We start from the raw sequence: 24,877 nt of genomic DNA, 5'->3' as shown, positions 1-24,877 counted from the left end.
CTTGGGAAACCTGGCTGGAGCTGAGTGTCTTTGAATAGCAGACACTGGCTGGGGAGAAGTTAATGGGAGGGCTGCTGTGAGCTTCTTAGGGGCCACCTGGATGGCCACTGGAAGACAGGTTGTTGGATGTTCCTCATCCTGTTGCCCTCACTGTGTTTTGGCCTACAAGTCCCTGGCTGGGGCTGAAGGGAGTTGCAGGCAGAAAAAACACTGTGAGGGTTGATAAAGGCTGGACTAAATGGTTCAAACAGGGCTCTACTCAAGTCCTTATCAAAGCAGAGGAAAGCTTTAGCCTAGATGGCCTCAGTCCAGTATATCTGAAGGAGCGTCTCCACCCCCATCGTTCTACCCGGACACTGAGGTCCAGCTCCGAGGGCCTTCTGGTGGTTCCCTCCCTGCGAGAAGCGAGGTTGCAGGGAACCAGGCAGAGGGCCTTCTCGGTGGTGGCGCCTGCCCTGTGGAACACCCTCGCACCAGATGTCAAAAAGAACAACAACTACCAGACTTTTAGAAGACATCTGAAGGCAGCCCTGTTTAGGGAAGCTTTTAATATTTTTGATGTATTACAGTATTTTAATATTTTTTTTGGAAGCCACCCAGAGTGGCTGGGGAAGCCCAGCCAGATGGGCGGGGTATAAATAATAAATTATTATTATTATATTATATTCCCAGTCATAGACAGAGTAAACCAGTTACAACAATGACAACCACGGTCTGGTCACACACTGTGCATTTAATAGAAAGTTAAAACAACTGAAACACTACCTTTTAAATGTAACGGTACAGCATTTCCTTTCACATTAATGGTATTTCAACATTAACCTGAATTAATGCAGCACAGGAGATGCAGCCAAATACTGCAGTTTGGGTTCTGTTGGTTTTTTTTTTATGTCCTAGCACAGCTATACTACCCATGTATTAACTGTTATCAGTGAGCAGTTTGAAAAGCTTTGTACTCTAGAGCTACTGGCTGCCATAAAATAGTTCAGGTTTGGGAGTTTTGGTTAAAAACAATTTTTTAGCAAGGTATTGTTGCCTGGTCTGTGGGTCACAGTATCCTTCTGAGATTGGAACAGTTGGTATGCAGTGAAAGCACCTGTGAATGGCCTCGTGCAAAAGCTAACATTTGAAATATCCTATAAAGAGATTCCCTGCATTTCAGAAACATTGCAGCCATACATTTAAAAGCCTGGTGGTCATTGTGTTTATAGGGTTTTCCCCCAGATAAAATATTTTCAGCGTTTTAAATTCCATCCCAAACCACTGAGGATACAGAGCTTTGGGGCACGGTTGGAGTGTTTGGACTCGACATTCCATATTATTGCTAATGATTGCGGAATGCTGTTTCTCAACTCAGGCTGGCTTTTGAGGTGGCTGTGAAGCAGTTCTAAGCTCCTTATCGTGAGCTTCTTGGAATCAATTTGGCCCCAGACAGACAACAATTTACCCTCACGCAGAACAAGCAAAAATTCAATGAAACTTCTGTCTCTTTTGCTCTAAGTCATCAAAAGGGGAACCTGGGAAACAGGGCTCCCCCCTCGTCCTCCTCCTCCTCCACCACCAGTTTGGTCTGCAGTGTGGCATGCTAGACAGTTCGCAACAAAGACTTGGTCAGTCTCAGAAGCATTTATAATTCACACTGGAGGTGAGGAGAAAGTGATGTGAGAGAAGTGAGGCGTCAGAGAGGGACCCCTTTGGCATCACATTTGCTGGAATGGGAAGATGCAGCAACCACTGCAGCAAACTCCCCCAGGCAGATCTGGTCAAAGCAGAATAAGCATAACCCTGGCTCTTTTGTAAGAAAAAGAAGGGCACAATTTAAGTTATCCTTCTCAGTGGATACAAGAGGAAGCGGGGAATGGGGGACAGATGGCTCCTGCTGAAAGGCCAAGCAAGAAGTTGCCTGTTTGGGGAAGAGGTGTGTGGGAAGGAAAGAGCCCCCCAGATCAGCCAGGTACTTTGTATGAATTCCAGGGTCCCAGAATGGTCTTTTACCAGACCTGAGAGCTGCAGGTGAGAGGGGAAAAGATTCCAGACTAGTGGAAACTGCCTGGTGGGGTTTTCATTCTAGATAAACACGGCACAGCACACACCTACGCTATATGGGGAGGGAGGGAAGGAGGGTGCAGAGCTAGATCCAAGCAAGGCCTCCTCTCTACTTCTTCTTCTGCATTACTATGGAAACACTCCTGATGTCTCCCATGGCAGTGGCTCCCCCTCTTTATTCCCCCGCCCCAGCCGACAGTGGAACATTTGCTGAGAGCAAACTCCCTCTAGACGCGCGCGCGTGTGTGTGTGTGTGTGGCAAATAAGGTCACAGAATTGTTGCTAAAATAAAATAAACTTCCAAAGAACTAGGGGGAGTTGCTATGGGTAGAAGTCAAACAGGGCAGGTCTTTTCGAGATATATACCCCTTCACTTTCTCCATCTCATTTCCCAGTTCCTGCCTGTTAATTCAGTATGCATAGATCAGCAGCAGCAGCAGCAGCAGCCTGCCATCTCCCGCCCGCCCACGCAGGCTATTAGTGCTTTGAGAAAGGTTTTCCTTTACACACACACACACACACACACACACACACACACACACACACACAAAAGCTCTGGCTACATACGCCATCAGGGTCATTCCTCCGACTGCAGTTTGAATCCCCTGTAGAAGCAGCCCACGGAGGCTTGGTACCTGTCCTGTGTAGCCATCGTGTAGGAGATCACAGGGCTTTCTTCAGGGATCCTCAGCTGCTCTCGCACAGTGGGGTTCCACTCCGGATAAAGGACCTGCAATGGAAGCTAGGTGTTACTCGGGCAGGATTCTGCCCCTGCCTCGTCATAAGAAGAGTCCTGCCGGATCAGGCCAGGGGCCCACCTAGTCCAGCATCTTGTCCTCGCAGAGGCCAGCCAGGTGGCCCTGTGGGAAGTCAGCAAGCAGGACCCAATCACAAGAGCCCTTTCTCCCCTCCTGGGGTTTCCAGCAACTGCTGTTGAGAAGCATTGACTGCCTCAAACTGTGGAGGCAGAGCATAGTCATCATAGCATAATAGCTACTTATGGTCCTCTCCTCCATCGCTCAGTGGAGTGGACTGGCCATAGGTTGAAGACAGGCAAAATAAAAGTATTACTTTGCACAGAATGGAGAGCAGATGTATGGAATCTGTTGCCATGAGATGCAGTGGTGGCACTGAAAGGGGCCTGGACAAAATCTTGCTGCACAGCCATCACAGCTGTCAATCACAATAGATATATACGCAAATACAAGTTGATGTGGTTGTGGGGAGGGACACAGGGGAGGGGCTGTAGTCTGCATCTCCCGTTTGCAGACTTCCCAGAGGCACCTGGCTGGCCACTCTGGGGAGCAGGATTCTGGGCTAGATGCACCTTTGGGTCTGATCCAGCAGATGTTCTTCTAGAATGGCAGAAAGCAGTTGCAAACCAACAACTCCTTTTAATTTAAGCACCACAACTAGGTGAGCTTTCCATACCTCTTCTACTTCACAGTGGGAAATCAGATAACTGGCCTTTCCCAACAAATGTTGACTTCTTGCAGTGATACAAACACAGGGGAAACTTGGCTGAATAAGGGAATTCAATGAACTTTAGACTCAGCAAGCATCACTCAATGGAAGGTGCTAAGATTAATTCCTATCACCTGGCAACTGAAAGCGATAAATAGTCCTAGCAGGGGAATGATGGCTATCTGAAACCACCCACAGATTCTGCAGCACCTAGCCATCTCTCAGTTTATTTATTGCATTTATTGCATTTTTCTTCAAGGAGCTCAAGGTGGCAGCGTACATGGTTCTCCACCACCTCATTTAATCCCCACAGCAGCAACCCTGTGAGGTAGGTTAGGCTGAAAGGCAGAGACTGGCCCAGGGTCACCCAGTGAGCTTCAAGGCCGAGTGGAGCTTTGAACCCTGATCTCCCAGGTCCTAGTCAGGTATCTCTAACCACTGCACCGTACTGGCTCAACCACAATGCAACTCTGGATGTCTCTATACACCCACATGCCTTTTAATTCACCTAAAAGCATGGCAGAACAAAGGCTACCTTACCCTCCAGGAGCAGGAATCTCTCTGGTCATCCATGAAATGAATTTCTCCACTTTTTAACTTTGCTCGGGTGGCGCTGCAGGTTAAACCACAGAGCCTAGGACTTGCTGATCAGTAGGTCGGCAGTTCGAATCCCCGCGACGGGGTGAGCTCCCATTGCTCGGTCCCTGCTCCTGCCAACCTAGCAGTTCGAAAGCACGTCAAAGTGCAAGTAGATAAATAGGTACCATTCCAGCGGGAAGGTAAACGGTGTTTCCATGCGCTGCTCTGGTTCGCCAGAAGCGGCTTAGTCCTGCTGGCCACATGACCCGGATGCTGTATGCTGGCTCCCTAGGCCAATAAAGTGAGATGAGCGCTGCAACCCCAGAGTCGGTCACGACTGGACCTAATGGTCAGGGGTCCCTTTACCTTTAGTATTCCTTCAGGCTCTAACTCAGGGACAGGGAACCTCAAGAGTTGGGTTGAATGCCCCCCCATCTGGTCCTTAGGGCTCTCCCTATGCCATGCCCCTCCCCATGCCACACTTCCTCTCGCCAGCCACGCCCATCACTGGCTGTGCTCTGTGCCCTGCTTGAGTGCTTTTGCCTGACAAGACAGTGTCCTTGGCCTGTGAGAATACATTTTGCTTGCCCTGGTGGAGAAATGGTGTGTGGGTCTATTCTGCCTCCTTGTGAGAGAAAGGATGCCGCAGGTGGTTCTGTTCTGATCATGAGAGAGGAGACCCAGAGGCAAGAGGCCCATCTTTCTGGTGTGGGGAGCAGCTTGCACCCTTGTTTTCCGTGGCTTCGTAATTCTAGCTTACCTGCGCCTGGCTGCATTCGCCGAAGACTGGGTGCTCTTCATAGAGCTGGAAAGCTGGATTCAGGATGCTGAAGGGGCTCAGGGCGTCTTCTTCATCATCATCATCATCATGGCACATTACTTTTGTGGGCGAGTCGGCAGTTCCTCCTGCTCCTTCGGAGAATGGCTGGGGGACAAGCCCACCCCATTTAGCCTTTTTCAGCCTTTAAACAGAAAACAGGTATTTGCAAAGGCTGGAATGCTGACATTTAAAGCTTTTCCGGATTGCATATTTATCTTTGTGTGCAATCATTCCCTCGGTTATTATTACTCAGCTGCTGCATGGGATCCAGGCAAGTTTCCTCAAGGGAGTACTTCTGTTACAGGAAAACATATTCCAAGCATTCAACAAGAAATACTTTGCTCCTGGGAAAATGCAGTTTTCACCCCATCTCGGTGTTACCACGGCCATCAGGAATACAGTGTGTGCCGGTTTCACAGGAATTTTATATAAAATATTTATATGCCACCCTGCAATGGAGCTTCCAGGGTTGCTTACAAATACAAGATGAAATACATAGATAATATACAATAACCATAGCGATTCTTACTGGTCAGAGCCCAGACGTAGCTAGGGACAAGCAACACAGTTCCTCTTTCTATAACCACACTGTGTCTAAAGTTCTGTTTTTAAAACTTTAGAAGCTGAGCGCTTCCCCTCCCCTCGTCTAGCTTATGATAAGGTGAGAGTTCACAAAGGGTTTTTAAACCATATAATAAGAAAATCCTTATATAAAACATGAATTATATATAAAGATCTGCTAGAACCTAAAATCCCTTGGTGGATCTCACTCATCAAAGCTGTGGCAGGTAAGAAGAAAAATATGAAGGGAAATGGGGCAACATATAAAGTGCTATTAAAGGAAAAAATAATAAACTGAGACTAAAGAATTTTGAGGAAATTTGTATATGTCTGATAGATTGGCTCCAATATTTCCAACTTAATGAAAGATTAAGTATAGACAAACAAAAAAAGGTTCACTGGGAAGTCAAGGAGGAAGAGGTAAAATCAATTATGATCCGTTGGGCCCAGGATATTGGACATAATATATATATATATATATATATGAATGAATGGGGAAGGCTGTCGAGAGAAGACACAAGGTTCACTGCATGTTATATTTTGAGAGAAAGCATAATGAAAACGTAATGCTGTACCAATGGTATTTGACCCCGGCCAAACTGGCCAAGATGTATAAGAAAAGCTCCAATGTTTGTTGGAGATGCAAAAAAAGGGATTGGCACCTTTATGCACATGTGGTGGGATTGTGCGAAGATAAGAGAATTTTGGGACATACAATGAACTTAAAAAGATCTTTAAATTCTCGTTTCACAAAAAAAACCCCATAGACCTTTTTGTTAGGCATTATGTCCATCGATATACAAAAAAACCACAGAATCCTCTTTATGTATGAACCACAGCGGCCAGGACTTTAATAGCAAAAAATTGGAAAGGTGATGTAATCCCTCACAAAAACTGATTGGCAAGCAAAGATGATAGAATATTCAGAACTTGCAAGGATGATTGGGAGAAAAAGAGGAAATTCTAACCAGAAATTTAGTAATGATTGGACAATGTTCAAAGAATATCTTAAAAAGTACTGTAATAACACAAAGTTCCTGACAGATTTGGATTGAATCTTGAAGTTTAAGGAAATTATAAAGTAATTTTTCCCCCTGATAATTAACTGAAAAGATTAATAAAAATGAAGTGCGTATAGACTAGTAAGGTATTAAAAAGCACAATGAGGTGAATCAGAAGTTAATAGGGTATGTAATGTCAAATGAGGTGTTGTTAGTCAGTGTCCATGGTCTGTTTATGTTGCTTTTCATTTTGTTTATGCTCTGTGTAAATTGTTTTGTAATAAATAATAAAAAATATATTTTAAAAAACAAAAACAAAACATGTCTCTCCTTTATCGGTCTCTACAGCCACAGCAGCCACGGTAGCTTTCCTAGAGTTTGACTTCGCCCGCAAAGGTGCCCTCCTCTGTTGTCTCCCAAGACAGACAGATGCCAACCAGCCCTGCACAGGTTTTGCAGTGCAACTGTGGCCCTTCCCAAGTTTGATTGTGCGATTCCCAGAGGTGTGTTCTCTACTTCTCTGCGGTCCGGACTTAAAGCAAGAGTACAACAGAGAGGGCCTTGCCAGGCTTTCACGATTTTTGGGTAGGATTCAATCACATACTGGCAAATTCAGGTTGTGCCATTGTGGTGGTTTTGGTGCGCTTGTGCAGCAAACCCACTTCCTCTAAAGATCAGACTTTTTGCTATAAGGAAAATGACGAGGAAATACAATAGAAATTGTGGGATAATGCTCCCTTTGACACAACACTGGCAAAGAAAATGTGCGCAGAGGAGGGCGGCCGAGTCTGGAAACTAAACCTTGTGGGAAATGGTTGAGGGAGTTGGGGATGTTTAGCCTGGAGAAGAGAAGACCGTGAGAGGATATGAATATATGAATATCTAATATCTGAAGGGCTATCGCATTGAAGAAGCAGTAAGCTTGTTTTCCAGAGGGTAGGAACCAATGGGTTCAAATGACAAGGTAAACCTGAGGAAGAGTTTTCTGGTGGCAAGCGCTGTTCAGCAACAGAACTGACTCCCTCAGAAGCTGGCAGGCTCTCCCTCATCAGAGATTTCTAAACAGAGGTTGGGTGGCCAAATGTCAGGAATTCTTTGCATTGCAGGGGGATGGAATAGACAACCACTGGGGTCTCTTCCAACTCTACATTTCTATGACTTAATAGCCAAACTCGTCAAATCCCTCTGTGTGAACAAATCAGGATGGATTATCAATAAACAGTTTGTCTGGAAGGGCCCTGGGACCCCAAGGGGACTCATAGAACCATGCTGGGTGATTCCCACCCCTAGCAGGTGACTGGGGTGTCAGAAGTTAACTTCCCATTCATGACAAAAGGTCTGTTTCCTTACTCGTCCATGCTGCTTTGCCGCCGCCTCAGCTCCTCCAGATGATAGCAAACAGACAAGGCTCTGACATTTTCAAGTCTCTTTCGTTTTGGCCCCTTTCTCTTCTTCCGGCACAGCTCCTTGGGCGATGGGAGTTTCTGTGTGGTTGAAATAATCTGCCAGGGGAAAGGGTTTCTTTCACCCGCAGCAGGCCTTTGCACTACGCAGCCAGATGTCTGAAGGGATAGAGAAAGCAAGAATTTGGCACTGGTTCATTAAATGACATTACTATTTTGTGGTGGTGGCGATGATGACGATTGCAGATGCAGAAATGGCCAAAGCCGGAATGTGCATCTTCAGTGGCAACTGGGTATATTAATACTTCAGAGAACAAAGGGCTTTCACAAGCATCTTTCTTTCTTGAAAATTTATTGCACCTGCAACTGATATTTGATTTCTCTAAAATAAGTTTGCACTGATTAGCCAATTAGTCACACTAATCAATGAAAATCATTCCCATCAGCTAAGATGCAGCCTTTAATTAATTGTTCAGCAGATTTTCGCTATTTTTATTCCAAGTACTTATAAAAACTGCAGGTGGCTGGGTGCATCATTTTACAAGGAAGATAAGTATGCTTTATTTATCTCGGAAGACATTGTTTTTCGCACATGCACATTTGCGCAGATCTAAATCAGTTGATTAATGACCTGGCTGATTAATGAAGTAGAATTTATTTCATCAAGTGGCAGTTCTAGTAATCTCACCTCAAAATGATATTGTGGAGCTGGGGAAGGTTCAGAAAGAGGTAGCCAAGCTGATCAAGGGAATGGGGTAGCTCTCCTTTTCAGGAAAGGTTGAAACGTTCAGGGACTTTTCAGTATGTAAATATGGTAAGGCAGGTTATGATAGAGGTGTATACAGTTATGCTTTGGTGTGTGTAGGAAGTGAGCAGAGAGCAGTCATTTTCCCTCTCTCATAGTGCAAGGGACAGGGACCTCCAAAGAAGCTGAATGTTGGGAGATTCAGAACAGACTAAGGCAACAGCTTCTTCTCAGTTGTTGTCCTCGGCATCCATCTGTCTGGAGAGACAATGGAGTTTGTCTCCAGGGGTGAAGTCAAACTGCTGCATCAGCAGCACTGACTGAACACCCCAGGGCACAAGTCTGGGCAGTGTGTATTGAGGTCCTTGGCTGCCCAGATGACAAGACCTCCCTCTCGGCCTCACTGATGTGGTCCAAAGGAAAGCAGAACAAGACACTGGGCACCGGTTTGGCTGTAGGAGTTGCTAGAAGGAGGCATACAAGACACCACCCAACCATCTTAGGGACTCCACTCTGGATTTGTGTCAGGTTTACACCTCAGCTTTTTCTTCTCCTGAAAATTTCCCACAAGGCAGCGGAAGTTTAGGGTTAGAGTTTTCCTTTTCCAAGATGGGCTCCCTTCCCAGAGGGACAAGCCCCACTTCACTTCCCTCCACAGCACAGCCTTCTTGATCGTTGGACCCACTGTTGGATCCACCCAAGCCTGTCTTCGCATGCAGGGGAAGCCCCTAATTCACCGAGGGTTTGAGACCCACTGGCTACCCTCACCTGGTTTAGCCGGCCAGTCAAAGCCGTTTCCGGGGTGTGGCCGCTGTTGCCTGATGACAGCTTCCAGGAGAGAGCTGAGTGTAGGGTGGGGCCCAAGGTGGACAAACGACCCCAGAAAGAGCATGACGTGTTCCCCACCAGATAAACTTAAACTATGGAACTTGCTGCCGCGAGATGTAGCAACGGCCGTCTACGTGGACAGCCGTCAAAGGGATGTGTGAGAGATTTGTGAAGGATAAGGTGATCAAGTCTACTAGTCATGTGTACCACCTCCAATATCAGAACAGTCTGCCTCAGAGAATGCCTGTTGCTGGGCAACATGAGTGGGTGAATGCCACTGCGCTCTGCGGGGGACTGATGTAGTTCGCCCCCTTCTGTACAGTTGCCACCTGCCTGCTCCTTTCAGGAGGCCTCAATCAGCCCCCTCCAACTGGGCCTTTCAGAGGCAGTTCTGGACTGCCCTCAGATGGGCTTGCGCTAGCCCACTGGGCAAGGAGAAGCCAGGGTGGTGCTAATGAGCCTGAGGAAAGGGAGGAGGGAGGAAGCGAGTTTACATTCCCTTCTGAATGGGAAAGAGGAGAGGAAACTGTCCCTGCAAAGACAGTGCACCCAAAGCAAAACTTTCTGGGGAGAACTTTCCCCAGAGGCTCACCTTAAAAACCTCAGGCAATCAATCAATATATATTGAGGACACAGACTGTTTGTGCCATGGTTTTGTTCCCTGGTGTGAGACCCCAGTGCCTCATTCAGAAGCAAGTTTCTGGGGTGTGTGGCGGAAGGGGAGTTCTCCCTGCGCCAGCTAACCTGCCAGCCCTCGACCTAATGAGCTCAGTTTCACTCAGCCATGAGCATCCCTAATTAGCAACAGCCAGTGAGCTAAGTGTGGAGAAATCATAACACTTGGAGATACAGCTGTGCATGTCGGAAGATAATTAATCCAAAGGAGCATAAGTGAGGAGAAAGACCCAAGCTCCAAGAAATGCATCTCAATAAATATTTATGGCTGTGTTTATTTATTTGTGGTGTTTTTTTTAAAAAAAACAATATTCACCTACTTCAAGAGAAAGTTTATTTAAGGGGCGGTGGTGGTGGTGAGTGGCAATTCAAGAAACCTGTTCTTATTGCCCATATGTACTCAGCCACAGCTAAGTACATACGACAGAAAATGGCAAGCAGAAGGAACGTGGCATTGAAAATGTGCTTTGTCCTGGGGCTTTTGTTCTCAGGAGTGATTGCTTCCTACCTCCTCCTCCCAAGGAAATTGGAAGTGCAAAAGGCTGCCAGGAATGTCCCTCCCCTTCAATGAGAATAGTTTTTTTTGGGGGGGGGAGCTACCATGATTTGAATTAGAATTGCAAAGCAATCAATTATTATTTTTTTAAATGTTTGAGAGGTGGCAGTGCTGCTGTCACACACCCAAAACATGAGAAATTGCCATACGTATCATTTTTGTGTTATTCCTGTAACTGTGGGGGCAGCCAGGAATGTCGTTTGCAAGATGAATGTAAGAGGGAACAGGTTTCGGAGCGGAGAGGCAGACTGGGGTGAAGCAGCCTCTTAGCCAGCCTCATCGAACAGAGCAGGGGGTGAGGAGAATCTGTACTCTTTAAGGTGGGAAAAGTGACATCACTGTCAGGAACTGGCTCCCAACAAGAAGCAAGAGGATGTTGTCTGCGGCCTTTTGGACAGGGAGGGCAAGACACCCTTGCCAGCCCCAGCCCTCCCTTCTAAACTGGTAGGGGATAAGAGGGAATTGGGAACTTTATGCTTGGTCCACCTTTTCCAATCCAACATAAGAACATAAGAAAAGCCTGCTAGATCAGGCCAGAGAGTGCCCATTTAGTCCACCATCCTGTTCTAACAATGGCCACCTAGATGCCTGTGGGAAACCTGCAAGCAGGATTAGAGCACAAGAGCAACTCTCACTTGGGTACTTTCTACCACCTTTGGTGGACGTGCCCAAGGATCAAGGCCTTCTGGGAAATGATCTATAATGAAATTAAGAAGGTCCTTAAGTGTACCTTTCATAAGAAACCAGAGGCCTTTCTCCTGGGCATGGTAGGCTAATTGGTGTCAAGGAAAGATAGGATGTTTTTTATGTATGCTACAACAGCAGCAAGAGTTCTTTTAGCAAAGTATTGGAAGACACAAGAACTACCCACGCTGGAAGAGTGGCAGACGAAGGTGACAGACTATATGGGACTGGCCGAGATGACTGGCAGAATCCGCGACCAAGGAAAAGAGACGGTGGAAGAAGATTGGAAGAAATTTAAAGTTTATCTTAAGAACTGTTGTAAAATTAATGAGTGCTAAAATGTCATGGGTAATGTAAAACAGAATTGCAGCGATAAATGATTGGGTAAGAGAAAAAGGATCAAAGAAATTGAATCATAAGTAATTGAAATTAGGGGTTGCTGAAAAAGTTTAAAATAGGGATGCAGGAAAGGGAGGTATGGGGAAGTCGTTGAAATAAGGTTTAAGAAAAAAAAGGTTATGAAATTATACGTGTTTATATGTTTGTTTGTCTATGTATTGTTAGTTGTGAAGTGTCTCAATTCATGTTGGAAAATCAATAAAAATTTATTAAAAAAAAAAAGAGCAACTCTCACTTGCTCAGTTTCCAGCAACTGGTATCCGGAAGCATCGCTGCGTCCGAATGTGGGGGTAAAACACAACGATTGTGGCTAGTAGCCATCAATAGCCCTCTCTTCCTCCGTGAATATGTCTCATCCTCTTTTAAAGCCATCCAGGTTGGTGGCCGCCACTGCTTCCTGTGGGAGGGCAAGTTCCCGTGCCTGTCTCCAGAATGTGCTTGAGCGCATTGTGGGAAGATGGCATCGTCGCTGGCACAGCCCCTTTTGGTGAGTTATGGCTGTGTGTGCAGCCTGGTTCCCTGCATTTCCCCCTTCCCTCCTGGGCTGAGTGGGTATAAGATACGGCAGCTGTTCTGCTGGTGGAGCAGCAAGGTATCTCCACCCCCAGCGTAATTTGCGTGCAGGATTGCTCAGTGTGTCTGGAAGGCTCCACGTAAAATTACCTTCCATCTTTTCTGCAGTGCACACACTCCCGCTGGAAAGGTTTCAGGTTCCACAGAGCAAATGAGGTTTGCAAAGGGAAGTATACACACACACACACACAGCTGAGCTCACTAATCAGGGCAAACTCTATTTGCATTTTCCTATTTTTACATGGGGCATTAGTTCCGCAGGAGAGAAGCAAACGATTTCAAAGGAAGCCTCATCTTGCCATCCATGAAAACTTACCAGCAAGGACGGTGCCTCGTTATAATCTTCCACCCAGCAGGAGCTGAAAGATAAATGTGCAACTACAGTAAGTACCACTGGCTTTTACTTCAAAATGCCTCTTATATATTACATTCATAACTCGGGGGCTGGGGGATGCAACTCCTTGGCAGTCAACAAGCACAGGAATGAGTTGACACTATGTGCACAGAATCCAAATTTCACTAAACAGAGGCTGACTGTTCTGAATAGGTACATTTGTATAATTTATTTTTTAATAAGTGCTTGGCTCCTGCTAACCACAGTGATGGTCAAGGAACTATGCAGAACACTAACTTTTTACTTATATTTTGCCCTGGGTTCCTTTGGGAGGAAGAGTGGGGCATAATTTGAACAAACAAATAAATAAAGCCTAGCTTCCTTGACCCATCTCCAAATCACTCCAGCAGTCAATGCTCACATGTCTCCAAACATATATCTCCAAACATATATATTCATGCCAATAAGGTCCCAAAACCTGAGTGTTGATGCTGTGTGGGCCCCTCCATCCTATGTTCAGGTTGTATATATGTGTCAATAAAACCATATATCCCAAAGACACCACAGTCTCTGATGGCCTCCATTCCAAGGAAACCGAAACCTGGGTAAGTGCAGCAACCTCTGGAGTCTATTGCCACTCAGAGACTGGAGTAGCACGTAACAGCACTATTAAATCCTGGCTGGCTTTTCAGACTATTGCAACTTTGATATTGCAGCTCAGTGGCTGCCCTGGCAAACGGATCAGAATTTGCAAAGGGATTTGCATGCGCTTTGCACATTCCTCTGCTCTCCTTGATGACTGAAGTAGCTGAATGTTTCAGGGGGGTAGCCCAAAGTGCAATGATATGCTGACATAAACAACATCCTTATTTTGTATTGAGTTATGGACCAGCGGGGGTGGGGGCGATGGAGGGGAATTAGTAAAAAAAAAAAAAAAAAGCTCTCCTGAAAGGATTGTGTCTGTATTTTGGACCATTATGCACAGTACTGTGTGTGTTACCCTGGTTGTTGGCTGAGACCATCCCAAATGTTGCTATTTGAACAGTCGGAGCTGGCAGCCTCTGCTTCTCCTTCTTGTTGGTATCTGCTGACCATCTTGGACTGCCTTGAAAAGGAGAAAGAGCAGATTACATCACACGTAAGCGTAGACCAGCACAAACATTTCATTGGCAATTCAAAGCATGGATTCCAACATCTTACCTGTTTGCTGCGTTTAAATTTCACTGAGTCATGACTATTATGACTTTGATGGGAACCCTTCCAAATCTGCACCCTTTTCTGCAGAGATGCATAGCTAGGGGCATATCATTGCTGTAAAAGGAACTTGAGAAAGGCTGTGCTGGCATCGCAGCGGCAGAAAACACAAGTTCCTTTTGGAAAATATCAGCTCACCTTTCAGGTACAGCTAGCGCAGGATGATGAGATAACCAAGCAGATCATATATATTTTCCAAGCATCCTCAAAACCTTTGTATGTACTAGCCTAGCGGCTTGTTAAGAGTTAACAACTAAATGCAAGGAGCGTTCCAGCCCAGCAGATCTTAGAAATATATACGAGGAAGACTTTGGAACATATTTATTCCTCCGAGGATGGGCCGTGTCTCATTGTTCCTCCATGCCTTGCCAATTTCCTACTTGCCCCCAGCACTCTTTGAAGTTAACAAATTAATATTTAATTTATGTGGGTTTATATAGAAGCTGCTTCTTTAATTGCTACTTACCCAAACTCTTTTTTTTATTACAGCACTGGATGTTGATTTAAAAAAAAAAAAAGAAAGAAACTGAAACCATTTGCCCACAGACATTGAAATAGTTCATGATCAAACGGCCTCAGGGCTTCAGAGAGATGTTGGAGAAGCCTCCTCCTAGACCTTTTTAGGTCAACGCCTCCCTGGTTCCATAAACTCACCTCCCATGTCCCAGACCCTATAAAAAGCATTATTCAGAAGAGCAGTTTGCACAACCCACCACCAAGGAAGCTAGTAACACAATGGAATTCAAAACAGTAATGATTAATTGAACAATTAATCCAAAATCCAGTTCAAACTATTGGATGAACTTGATCCAGCAAAACCAGGTTTTCAAAGCCTGATAGCCATTTGCGACTCCAGTGTCCCTAGGGGGTGAGGGAGCTTCCTAGCACCCCCTTGGGAACCTCCCCAGGGGGCAGTACCACCCTAGACTAGTGGTTTTCAAAGGGTGTGTTGCACCACCCTGGTGTGGCAGGAGAGCATGGAAAGTGTGGCAGGAAGACTCAAGGACTATCACAGAAACATTTCAGTGTAGCATAGTAGCCAATTTTTATTCATTTATTTACAGATATGGATAGACCTTTTCAAAACGAGAGCAAAAGCATCAAGCTGATACCTCTCATCGGGTTTGCATACATATTTAAGGTAGATATGTAAGAGGCTCGTTTATAATTATTTTTTGGGAATGATTCATGTTGTTACGTAGCTGCATTGTCTTATACTTCCTGGTTGTCCCGCAGTTGTGTTCTAAGCTATAAATCAAGCACTGCTAGGAGTTGATTCTCTTTATTTCCCACTGTATTTCTTATCAATTACAAAATATGGTGTAAAAAAAATGGTTTATTCTGAAAGTGTGGCCCAGAGAAGAAGGAAAGAGAACCACTGCCCTAGATCATCACTGAGGTACCAGTACCCCATTTGATATGTTCTGAGCATAGGTGCCAACTCTCTGGGGCCCTGGGTGCTCAAGCACCCACAAAGTTCCCCACGAAAGGAATGGGCACCCTCAAATTTCAAGGCCATGCATGCTGCATGGCACACATGGCTCCAGGCACCCATGGTCGTGGTGCCAAGCTGGCACTCCTGGTTCTGAAGTACACCATGGTGGCTGGTAGGGGTGGTGCCCCATTTACCCTAGGAGACCAGCTGGAGGAGGAGACTCTGGAGAGTCCCATGGACTGCAAGAAGATCAAACCTCTCCATTCTGAAGGAAATCACCCCTGAGTGCTCACTGGAAGGACAGATCCTGAAGCTGAGGCTCCAAGACTTTGGCCACCTCATGAGAAGACTCCCTGGAAAAGACCCTGATGCTGGGAAAGATGGAGGGCACAAGGAGAACGGGACAATAGAGGACGAGATGGTGGGACAGTGTTCTCGAAGCTACTAAAATGAGTTTGACCAAACTGCGGGAGGCAATGGAAGACAGGAGTGCCTTGCATGCTCTGGTCCAGGGGGTCACGAAGAGTCAGACACGACTAAAGGACTAAACAACAACAACAACAACAACAACAACAACAACAACAGACCAGCCTCCACTGAGTAATATGTCACTGAAAAAGTCCCCTTCGCGAGCAGCGGATTTTTCTTCTCTTTTTAAAAGAAGCTTGGTATTCTATTCCTCCCTTCCCTTTCTTTCTTTGTCCCTCTGTTGCAGCCCTTGCATCTTGCACCCAGCTTCATCTTCTCAAGATTGTTAGGCTGTTCTTCTAGACACTGTTTAACATTCCTCCCCCCTCGCTTTTAGGCCAACTTATTCTACATTTCTACACCGGCTGATGTATGTAACACAGACTGCAGATCTCAAGGCTGTGCAGAAGTAAAGCTGAATTGAAAAATCCTCAGTAAGGAAACCATTTCAGAGAGCAAGACATTTCACAGATTTTTCCAGCATCTCAAAAACACAACGGCAACCTTTATACAAAATGAGAGGCTATTCTTAGCCTCCAGGAGAAAAATAGGGGTTATTGAGGATTATTCTGATTCCTGTAAATGCCTCCACATCTCCCAATTCAGTTTCTCTCTGCCACCTGCTGGTAACTTTTGCCTACGGCTTCTTATTTACACTTCCCCAAATTGCTGTTTTATCACTTCCACACCCTGCTAAATAAAGCTGCAGCAGCAGGACTTCCTGCAGATCTGGTGTGATGACCTCACTGGATAAAGTTTTTAAAGGCTAACTTCTCCCTCTTGCAGTCCTAACTTCATTATCTAACTCTTGCCTTGCCCAGTCATTCGCAGCCGTGAGTCAGCCCAGCCTACACTTGATGGGGCTGCCCTCCCACCGAAGGAGCAGCTTCACAGCTCGGGGTCCTTCTGGATCCACTCTGTCCCCGGAGGCTCAACCGCAGCTGGTTCAACAGCAATGGCCATTCCTGGGCTGGGGAAGCCTTGACGCAGCAGATCATGTGTCAATTGCTTCAAGACATCCTTCACGCTTGATCCAGAAGCTGCAGTTGGTGCAGGATGCTGCAGCACGATTGCTGATGAGAAGGAGGCCTTGTTAGCATCTAACACTTGTGCTCAGAGAGCTGCACTGGCAGCCTATTTGCACCAGGGCCAAGTTCAAGGTGTTGCTATTAGTATATAAAGCCCTTAACAACTTGGGACAAGCTTACCTATGAGCTTGTCTGAACCCAGGAGTGCCTAATTGGAAGAATTGGGGCTACTACAGGTGCCACACGATGCCTGTTCCACATTAGTAAGAACTTGACTTAAGTGTGGCAGCACCTGCACTTTGGAACTCCCTGCCTATTGAGATCAAGCAGGTGCCTTCACTGTACAGCATTCCTGTTGAGATAAGCCCACCTACCAGATATTTAGAAAGTTGACTTAATTTTAATCTGCTTTGATTTTATAACTTTTGTATGTGTTAAAAGTAGGGCTGAGGTTTTTTTATTGCTTTTGTTGTTTTATCTTTTGTAAACCGCTTTGAGATTTTGTTATTTTTACAACCAACCAGTGCATCTTATGAAATAAATAAATTCTATTTTATTAAATAACTAAAATAAAGTTTGTGGAATAAAATAAAGAAATAAGTTCACATTCATTGTCGATATTGGGCAGGCACTTTTACAACACTGTTTCAGACACCTGCTAAAAATCATGCTTTGAAGTTGGCTTGCAAACTACAATTGGGACAAACTGTGGCTTGGTGTTACACCTGAACTAATAAACTATGGTTTGGGGAGGGTTCTCTATCCTTGGAGGCCACTGCTGAGAATAGTATTTGGGGATTTTCATCTTAGAGAGAGCAAGGGAAGTGGGAAAGTACCCAAACCAATCTGTGACCCTGCCTTTAGCTGGATCAGGCCAACGGCCCATCTAGTCCAGCATCCTGTTCTCACAGTGGATAGCAGGATGCACTTTGTGGGAAACCTGCAAGCAGGATCTGAGCACAAGAGCAACTCTCCCCTCCTGCGGCTTCCAGCAATTGGCCTCAAATTATGGAGGCAGAACATAGCCATCCTGGCTAGAAGCCATTGCCTGCCCTCTCCTCCTCTGTGGATTTGTCCAGTCCTTTTTTAAAGCCATCCAAGCTGGTGCCCATTGCTGCCTCCCCAGGCAGTGAGTTCCATAGTTTAACAATGTGCACCACTTGAATGTCAATTTGTCAAAGCGCAGAAGACACATCGCACATGTCTTCTCCCTTTCTTTCTTTTTTTAAATGTACGTATCTCTGTGGCAAACGGAAGAAACCTACTTAACAAAGGGCATGAAAGAAGTGCTGCTCTCTCCTTCCATAGTGCGACCGGCTGGTTTAAAGCCTTGAGGATCCGCTCTTCCGTTCTCCTACGTCTGACTCGCAACGACACTTTCTGTCCTCTTGTCAGTTATCCTGGAAGGAATCGCAACCATCTGTGAGTCACACACGGAACACACAAAACCGGCATTTCATTCCTCTGTAATTTCCACCGTATACGGGGCTATTCCTTGGTGTACAATACAATAAGAGCTTGGCTGCAGGATGAGACCAAAAAAATTCATTTGGTCCAGCACCCTTTTCTCAGAACAGCCAAGCAGATACCCCAAAATGGAAGCCTGAGCACAATAACCACTTGTGACTCCAAATAACTGGGTCTCAGAGGAATGTGGCCTGTCTGGGACTTATGTTCACATGTGGTGGGGGTGCAAATATGTACAATTTCTTTTGGCAAAGGGTGTTTAAGGAGATAACAGAAACCACTGGGTTAAAGCTGACCGAAAGTCCAGAGGTAGCATTGTTATCGATTTACGATGGGGTGGAAGGTTCGCAGGCTAGCAAGGACTTGCTCACAAAGTTATTGATGGCTGCGCGAGTTATTACAGCTAGGAAGTGGAAGGGGCAAGGGGAATATAAAATGGAAGAATGAAATAAAGAGGTGTGGGATTTAGCTATTAATAGCATGCACTATTAAGGTAAGACGGGGAATATGCAGAAGAAATGATTTTGAGGAGATATGGAAAGTATTTGTAGAATGTGTGCTGTTAAAGTGGAAAGGGGTCAAACCATCACAAGAGGTGTTGAAATTTTGGGAGGTTGGATAGTTACAATGGAATGGTCTCGGTGTGTGTGTGTGTGCACATTTTTATTTTTATTTGTTTATTATTTTTATTTGTAATAATAAAAATAATAGGAAAAGAAAAGTGGCCTGTGACAATGGAGGCCGCTAGTAGCCTTATTTATTAGCCGTGAATTTGTCAGAACTTGTGGCCATCGCTACACTTTTTGGGAGCAGATTCTATCGTTTATGTGCTACAAGACACAGTTTGGAAAGCTCCGCTATACACTGTGGGAAGCAGGGTTTTATTATTAGTAGTAGTATTAATTGAATTTATATACCACCCTATACCCAGGGGTCTCTGGGCGGTTCACAGAATAAAATGGTTTTTGTGACCCAAATAACATAGCTACTACCCTGTACACAATGACAGCAGCACGGATATTGTATTCCCAAGGATGGAAAGAAGGAGAGGTTCCAACAAAGGAAGATTGGCTTTTGAAAATGATGGAGTACGTGGAACTGGAAAGATTAACAGCAAAGACGAGAGACCAAAATGCCAAAGAAATCCTTGAGGACCAGAAACCTTTTATTGACTATTTAAAGAACTGTTAAAGCAAGATGAAAATGTCAGCAGGACTTGAAATATCAGCAACAGCGTGAATTATTAAGATAAATAGGTTAAATTGTATGTATTTAATAGTATAAGCGAAATATGCACCATTTTAGGGTAAATATGGAAACCGTGAAAGGGGAGGACAGGAAGTCAAACGATAAAGTAACTTATGGTTTATGTTAAAATGTGTAAAGCCCTTTTTTTGTTTGTGAAAAAATAATAAATGAGATTTTTTAAAAACAACAGCAACCCATACCTACTACCTTCCTCCTGTGAGGATTTAAAGCATGTTAAATCTGAGCTATTAATAGGAAGATGACCTGTCCCAATGTATAAAATATGCCCCGTTCCCCTTTGGTGATACCTCAGTGAAATTATTGTTGGAGAATTATTTATTATCGCAATGGAACAGTTACATTATGGGTGGCGGTTGGTTTTTGTAGGGCATCCTGTTGAAGGTAACCCCAATAAACACCCATCTATGGCAACCACCTGACGCCTCACGACATGACCACCACCGCCATTTTTTAAAAGCAAATACTTTTTTCAAGAAAATCCTGCTTCATTTTCTTGCCAACTGTTACCTTTGCCCAAGGCAAATAACCTTTTTCTACCCCTCACTTCACCCTCACTGTGACAAATCCCTAAAGGCAAATATTTTCTTCATGGAAGCAGCTTCCCCTGTCCAAAAAAAAAATAAAATACTGCATTACGGTCTCTTCATGTTGATATTTCTCCTCATGCTAATAATGTCTGACAGGATGGTCATTCACTCCATAGATAGATAGATAGATAGATGTCAATAGATAAATAGATAAATAAATAAATAGATAGATTAGATAGATAGATAGATAGATAGATAGATAGATAGATAGATGATAGATAGATAGATAGATGATAGATAGATGATAGATAGATAGTCAAGCATATTTTTTTGGCGATGTCTCTCAAGTATGCTAAAGCTACAAAGGTGACTCCATTTTGTGTTGGCCCAATTTCCCTCACAGATTTACCTCAGGCTGCTCAAAAGAGGGAGGCGGGAAAAGGCGGGGAAAATGAAAGGCGCTGGATTTTGGCTGTGGGAAGAGATAGAAAACAAGGCAAACTGCCACAGGGCAGCTTTTGTGGGGAAACATGAGGGACTTAAGTGAGAAAGATAAGGAAATTAAAGGATGTGGGGGTGACAGGAAAAACATGGTTCGAGAGGGAAAGTGGGGCATGTCTTTGGGGGGTGGGACAGCGGCTAAAATCTCTTTTTGGCTTTCTCCTTGGCTAGCTCCTCCTCAGTCAAATATTCCCCATATTTTCCCTCAGAACAGACCGAAGGAATAGCTTGTGAGATGCGCTGTAATGATAAGCAGAGGGGGGACATTTTGGGTTGTGGGGGTAGAGGAAGGTGGGGAGAAAATGAGGGAAACGGAGGCTGTGGAAAGGAAGAAGGGAAAAGCAATGGCCGGAGCGGAAGGAGGAGAAACAAAGAAGAAGGGGAAAAAGCTGAGGGGCAACATTTACCAAACAGTAGGGAAGGGGCAGTTTGTTCCCAAATATGTAGGAAAAAGTGAGGGAAACGGAGGCCACCAGGGAGAGGATGAGAAAAACAATGGGGGCCGTTATTCTCCTCGGATATGTAAGAGAAAACAGCCCTAAAGGAGGGACTAACAAGATTGCTGCTGGTCAGGCAAACGGAAGAAGGAATTACTCAGATTATGTATGGGTAGTTTTCTAGGCTGAAACCTAGAAATGGAGGAGTTTTTGTTTTGCATTTGGGGCTTGAGCACATCCGTACCCCGTTCCCTGCGCCCTCAGAGAATTCTGGGGACTGTAGTCTGTCGGAGGTGACTGGGAACAGTAACTCCCTGAGGACTGAACTACAACTCCCAGAATTCTTTGAGGGAGACCTCCCCTGCCCGTTTGGTGAGGCAGGTGAGGCTGAGAGATGAGGACTGGCCAAAGGTCACACGCTGAGCTTCATGGCCGAGTGAGGATGATCCAAACTGGCCTCCCAGGTCCTAGTCCAACACCCTCGCCATTATACCACAATGGCTCTCCAATACGCTCTCAGGCTTTGCATGAAGATGCTTAGGGAATGTGGAGTGTTTCCCCCCCGGAGTGGCAAGTGTGTAGGGACAAGATCCCCCACACTGTTTGCATTTCAGGGGGTTGGACTAGATGAACCTAGATGACCCTTCTAGCTGTACAGTTATACATTCCTAGGACTTAGGCTGGGCTGGATGAATCCCTAGCCAGAATTAAGATTGCCGGAAGAAATATCAACAACCTCAGACATGCAGATGACACAACCTTGATGGCAGAAAGTGAGGAGGAATTAAAGAACATCTTAATGAGGGTGAAAGAGGAGAGCGCAAAATGTGGTCTGAAGCTCAACATCAAAAAAAATGAAGATTATGGCCACTGGGCCCATCACCTCCTGGCAAATAGAAGGGGAAGAAATTGAGGCAGTGAGAGATTTTACTTTCTTGGGCTCCATGATCACTGCAGATGGTGACAGCGGCCACGAAATTAAAAGACGCCTGCTCCTTGGGAGAAAAGCAATGACAAACCTAGACAGCATCTTAAAAAGCAGAGACACCACCTTACCGACAAAGATCCGTACAGTTAAAGCTCTGGTTTTCCCAGTAGTGATGTATGGAAATGAGAGCTGGACCATAAAGAAGGCTGATCGCCAAAAATTGATGCTTTTTAATTCTGGTGCTGGAGGAGACTCTGGAGAGTCCCATGGACTGCAAGAAGACCAAACCTCTCCATTCTGAAGGAAATCAGCCCTGAGTGCTCACTGGAAGGACAGATCCTGAAACTGAGGCTCCAAGACTTTGGCCACCTCATGAGAAGAGAAGACGCCCTGGAAAAGACCCTGATGTTGGGAAAGATGGAGGGTGCAAGGAGAGGGGAAAGACAGAGGACGAGATGGTGGGACAGTGTTCTCGAAGCTACCAGCATGAGTTTGACCAAACTCTGGGAGGCAGTGGAAGACAGGAGGGTCTGGCGTGCTCTGGTCCAGGGGGTCACAAAGAGGCGGACACAACTAAACGACTAAACAGCAACAAGAACAGGACTTAGCATCTGAGCGCAAAGCCTGCACCCACAATGAATGGCATTTTCCAGCTGACACGGGCGGGTGCCAACTCCTGTCCATCTGTTTCCTGCTGCAGCCACCTCCGTGAGGAAATGCACAGGAGCGTTTCCTGCCATAGAGTTTCCTCCCATCAAGGGCCGTAGTCATTACCTGGGATTTGATTCCTGCACTGTTTGTTTTTCCCCCAGCAAACCTTCCCCCACAAGCCTCAGCCAGCAGCCGGTTTCCACTTTGTGTGCGAATTGTTGTAACTGAGGGCAGTGCAGAAAGAACAAGAGGCCTCCGGCCAGACGAGAGCCCACCATTTCTTTAATTCATAGAGGGATGAGTCATACATCCACCTAGAATCCTGTGTTCAGTTCTGGGCGCCACAATTTATGAAGGATGTTGACAAGCTGGAAGGGGCACAGAGGAGGTTTGACCAAAAGCATCAAGGGCCTGGAAACCAAGCCTGATGAGGAACGGTTGAAGGAGTTGGGGATGTTTAGCCTGGAAAAGAGGAGATTGAGAGGAGATATGATAGCCATCTTCAGGTATCTCAAGGGCTATCACATGGAAGAGGGAGCAAGCTTGTTTTCTCCTGCTCTGGAGGGGAGGACTCGAACCCATGGCTTCAAGTGACAAGAAAGGAGATTGCAACTCAACATCCGGAAGAACTTTCTGACAGTAAAAGCCGTTCAGCAGTGCAACGGGTTCCCTCGGAAGGTGGTGGATCCTTCTTCCTTGGAGATTGTTAAGCAGAGTTTGGATGGCCACCTGTCCGGGATGCTTTAGCTGAGATTCCTGCATCGCAGGGGGTTGGGCTGGATGACCTTCACGGCCCCTTTCAGCTCTATGGTTCTGTTGTTCTAAGAACATAGCCATTGTGGCCAGAGTGGCAATTGATAGCCAGGGCCGTCCCAAGACATTTTGGCCCCTGAGGCGAACCACAAAATGGCGCCCCCTCCCTGCTAGGAAAGAAGGGGTGAGTGAGTGAAGATCTACATCAGGAACAAGGCTGGAGTGAAGGCTTGCACTGGGATCTGCTGCTCCTGTGAATCCTGTTGCCTGAGGCAGTTGCTTCACCTGGCCTAACAGGTGGGCTGGCCCTGTTAGTCATTTATTTGCCTAATAATATTTTACAATCATCCAAGTTGGTGGCCATTGCTGCCTCCTGGCCTATTAGGCTCTGGTATAAATCAGTGAGGGATGCAAGTGGCGCTGTGGGTTAAACCACAGAGCCTAGGACTTGCCGATCAGAAGTTGGCGGTTCGAATCCCTGCGATGGGGTGAGCTCCCGTTGCTCGGTCCCTGCTCCTGCCAACCTAGCAGTTCGAAAGCACCTCAAAGTGCAAGTAGATAAAATAGGTACTGCTCAGGTGGGAAGATAAACGGCGTTTCCGTGCGGCTTAGTCCTGCTGGCCACATGACCCGGAAGCTGTACGCCGGCTCCCTCGGCCAATAAAGCGAGATGAGCGCCGCAACCCCAGAGTCGGTCACAACTGGACCTAATGGTCAGGGTTCCCTTTTTATAAATCAGTGATGTAGCAGTGGTAGTCGACTTTCCCATGTGAGAACGCAGTAAACAGGTTTACACAGGAGTAGACAGTGACTCTTGTTCCTTTGAAAAGCTCAGGCTGCTCACATCTGGCATCCGCCTTTCTTTCCCCCTCACTTAGCAGTGCAAATGGAGTCTTGGTTGACATGAGCCAACAGTATGACGCGGCAGCTAAAAAAGCCAATGCAATTCTGGGCTGCATCAATAGGAGTATAGCATCTAGATCAAGGGAAGTAATAGTGCCACTGTATTCTGCTCTGGTCAGACCTCACCTGGTGTCCAGTTCTGGGCACCACAGTTCAAGAAGGACACTGACAAACTGGAACGTGTCCAGAGGAGGGCAACCAAAATGGTCAAAGGCCTGGAAACGATGCCTTATGAGGAACGGCTAAGGGAGCTGGGCATGTTTAGCCTGGAGAAGAGGAGGTTAAGGGGTGATATGATAGCCATGTTCAAATATATCAAAGGATGTCACATAGAGGAGGGAGAAAGGTTGTTTTCTGCTGCTCCAGAGAAGCGGACACGGAGCAATGGATCCAAACTACAAGAAAGAAGATTCCACCTAAACATTAGGAAGAACTTCCTGACAGTAAGAGCTGTTTGACAGTGGAATTTGCTGCCAAGGAGTGTGGTGGAGTCTCCTTCTTTGGAGGTCTTTAAGCAGAGGCTTGACAACCATATGTCAGGAGTGCTCTGATGGTGTTTCCTGCTTGGCAGGGGGTTGGACTCGATGG

General features: G+C 45.8%; 1 protein-coding gene across 10 annotated transcripts; it reads right to left on the bottom strand.

Moving 5' to 3' along the window:
- Positions 1-713: 713 nt before the first annotated feature.
- Positions 714-22,877, bottom strand: INCA1 (inhibitor of CDK, cyclin A1 interacting protein 1). Of its 10 annotated transcripts, XM_083581215.1 has the most exons (8): positions 20,526-20,993; positions 18,119-18,253; positions 13,669-13,773; positions 12,651-12,693; positions 7,822-8,033; positions 4,850-5,051; positions 2,579-2,776; positions 714-2,546 (listed from the first exon to the last, which is right to left on the bottom strand). In XM_083581215.1, the coding sequence occupies exons 2-7, from the start codon at positions 18,157-18,159 to the stop codon at positions 2,624-2,626; spliced, it is 756 nt and encodes a 251-aa protein (XP_083437341.1). In that variant the 5' UTR covers positions 18,160-18,253; positions 20,526-20,993; the 3' UTR covers positions 714-2,546; positions 2,579-2,623. The 10 variants fall into 10 exon arrangements, with proteins under 10 accessions (XP_083437341.1, XP_083437349.1, XP_083437347.1 ...); XM_083581223.1 differs by lacking the exon at positions 20,526-20,993 and adding an exon at positions 22,757-22,877 and having other exon boundaries at positions 714-2,776; XM_083581221.1 differs by lacking the exon at positions 20,526-20,993 and adding an exon at positions 22,617-22,727 and having other exon boundaries at positions 714-2,776.
- Between the last annotated feature and the right edge of the window lie 2,000 nt (positions 22,878-24,877).

Source organism: Podarcis filfolensis (genome assembly GCF_964270895.1).
Source record: "Podarcis filfolensis genome assembly, chromosome: 13".
In the NCBI taxonomy this organism is placed as follows: Eukaryota; Metazoa; Chordata; class Lepidosauria; order Squamata; family Lacertidae; genus Podarcis; species Podarcis filfolensis.
The sequence above is the reverse complement of the archived record's forward strand: the minus strand, read 5'-3'. Positions and strand labels throughout refer to the sequence as shown.

Excerpts from the sequence above, each read along its gene's own strand:
- INCA1 (XM_083581223.1), bottom strand. The coding sequence starts at position 18,159 with ATGGAAGGAGAGAGCAGCACTTCTTTCATGCCCTTTGTTAA. Across the intron at positions 5,052-7,821 it reads CGGCAAAGCAGCATGGACGA|GCTGAAAAAGGCTAAATGGG; the intron begins GTAAGGAAACAG and ends TTCTGTTTAAAG. Across the intron at positions 2,777-4,849 it reads GCGAATGCAGCCAGGCGCAG|GTCCTTTATCCGGAGTGGAA; the intron begins GTAAGCTAGAAT and ends CTTCCATTGCAG.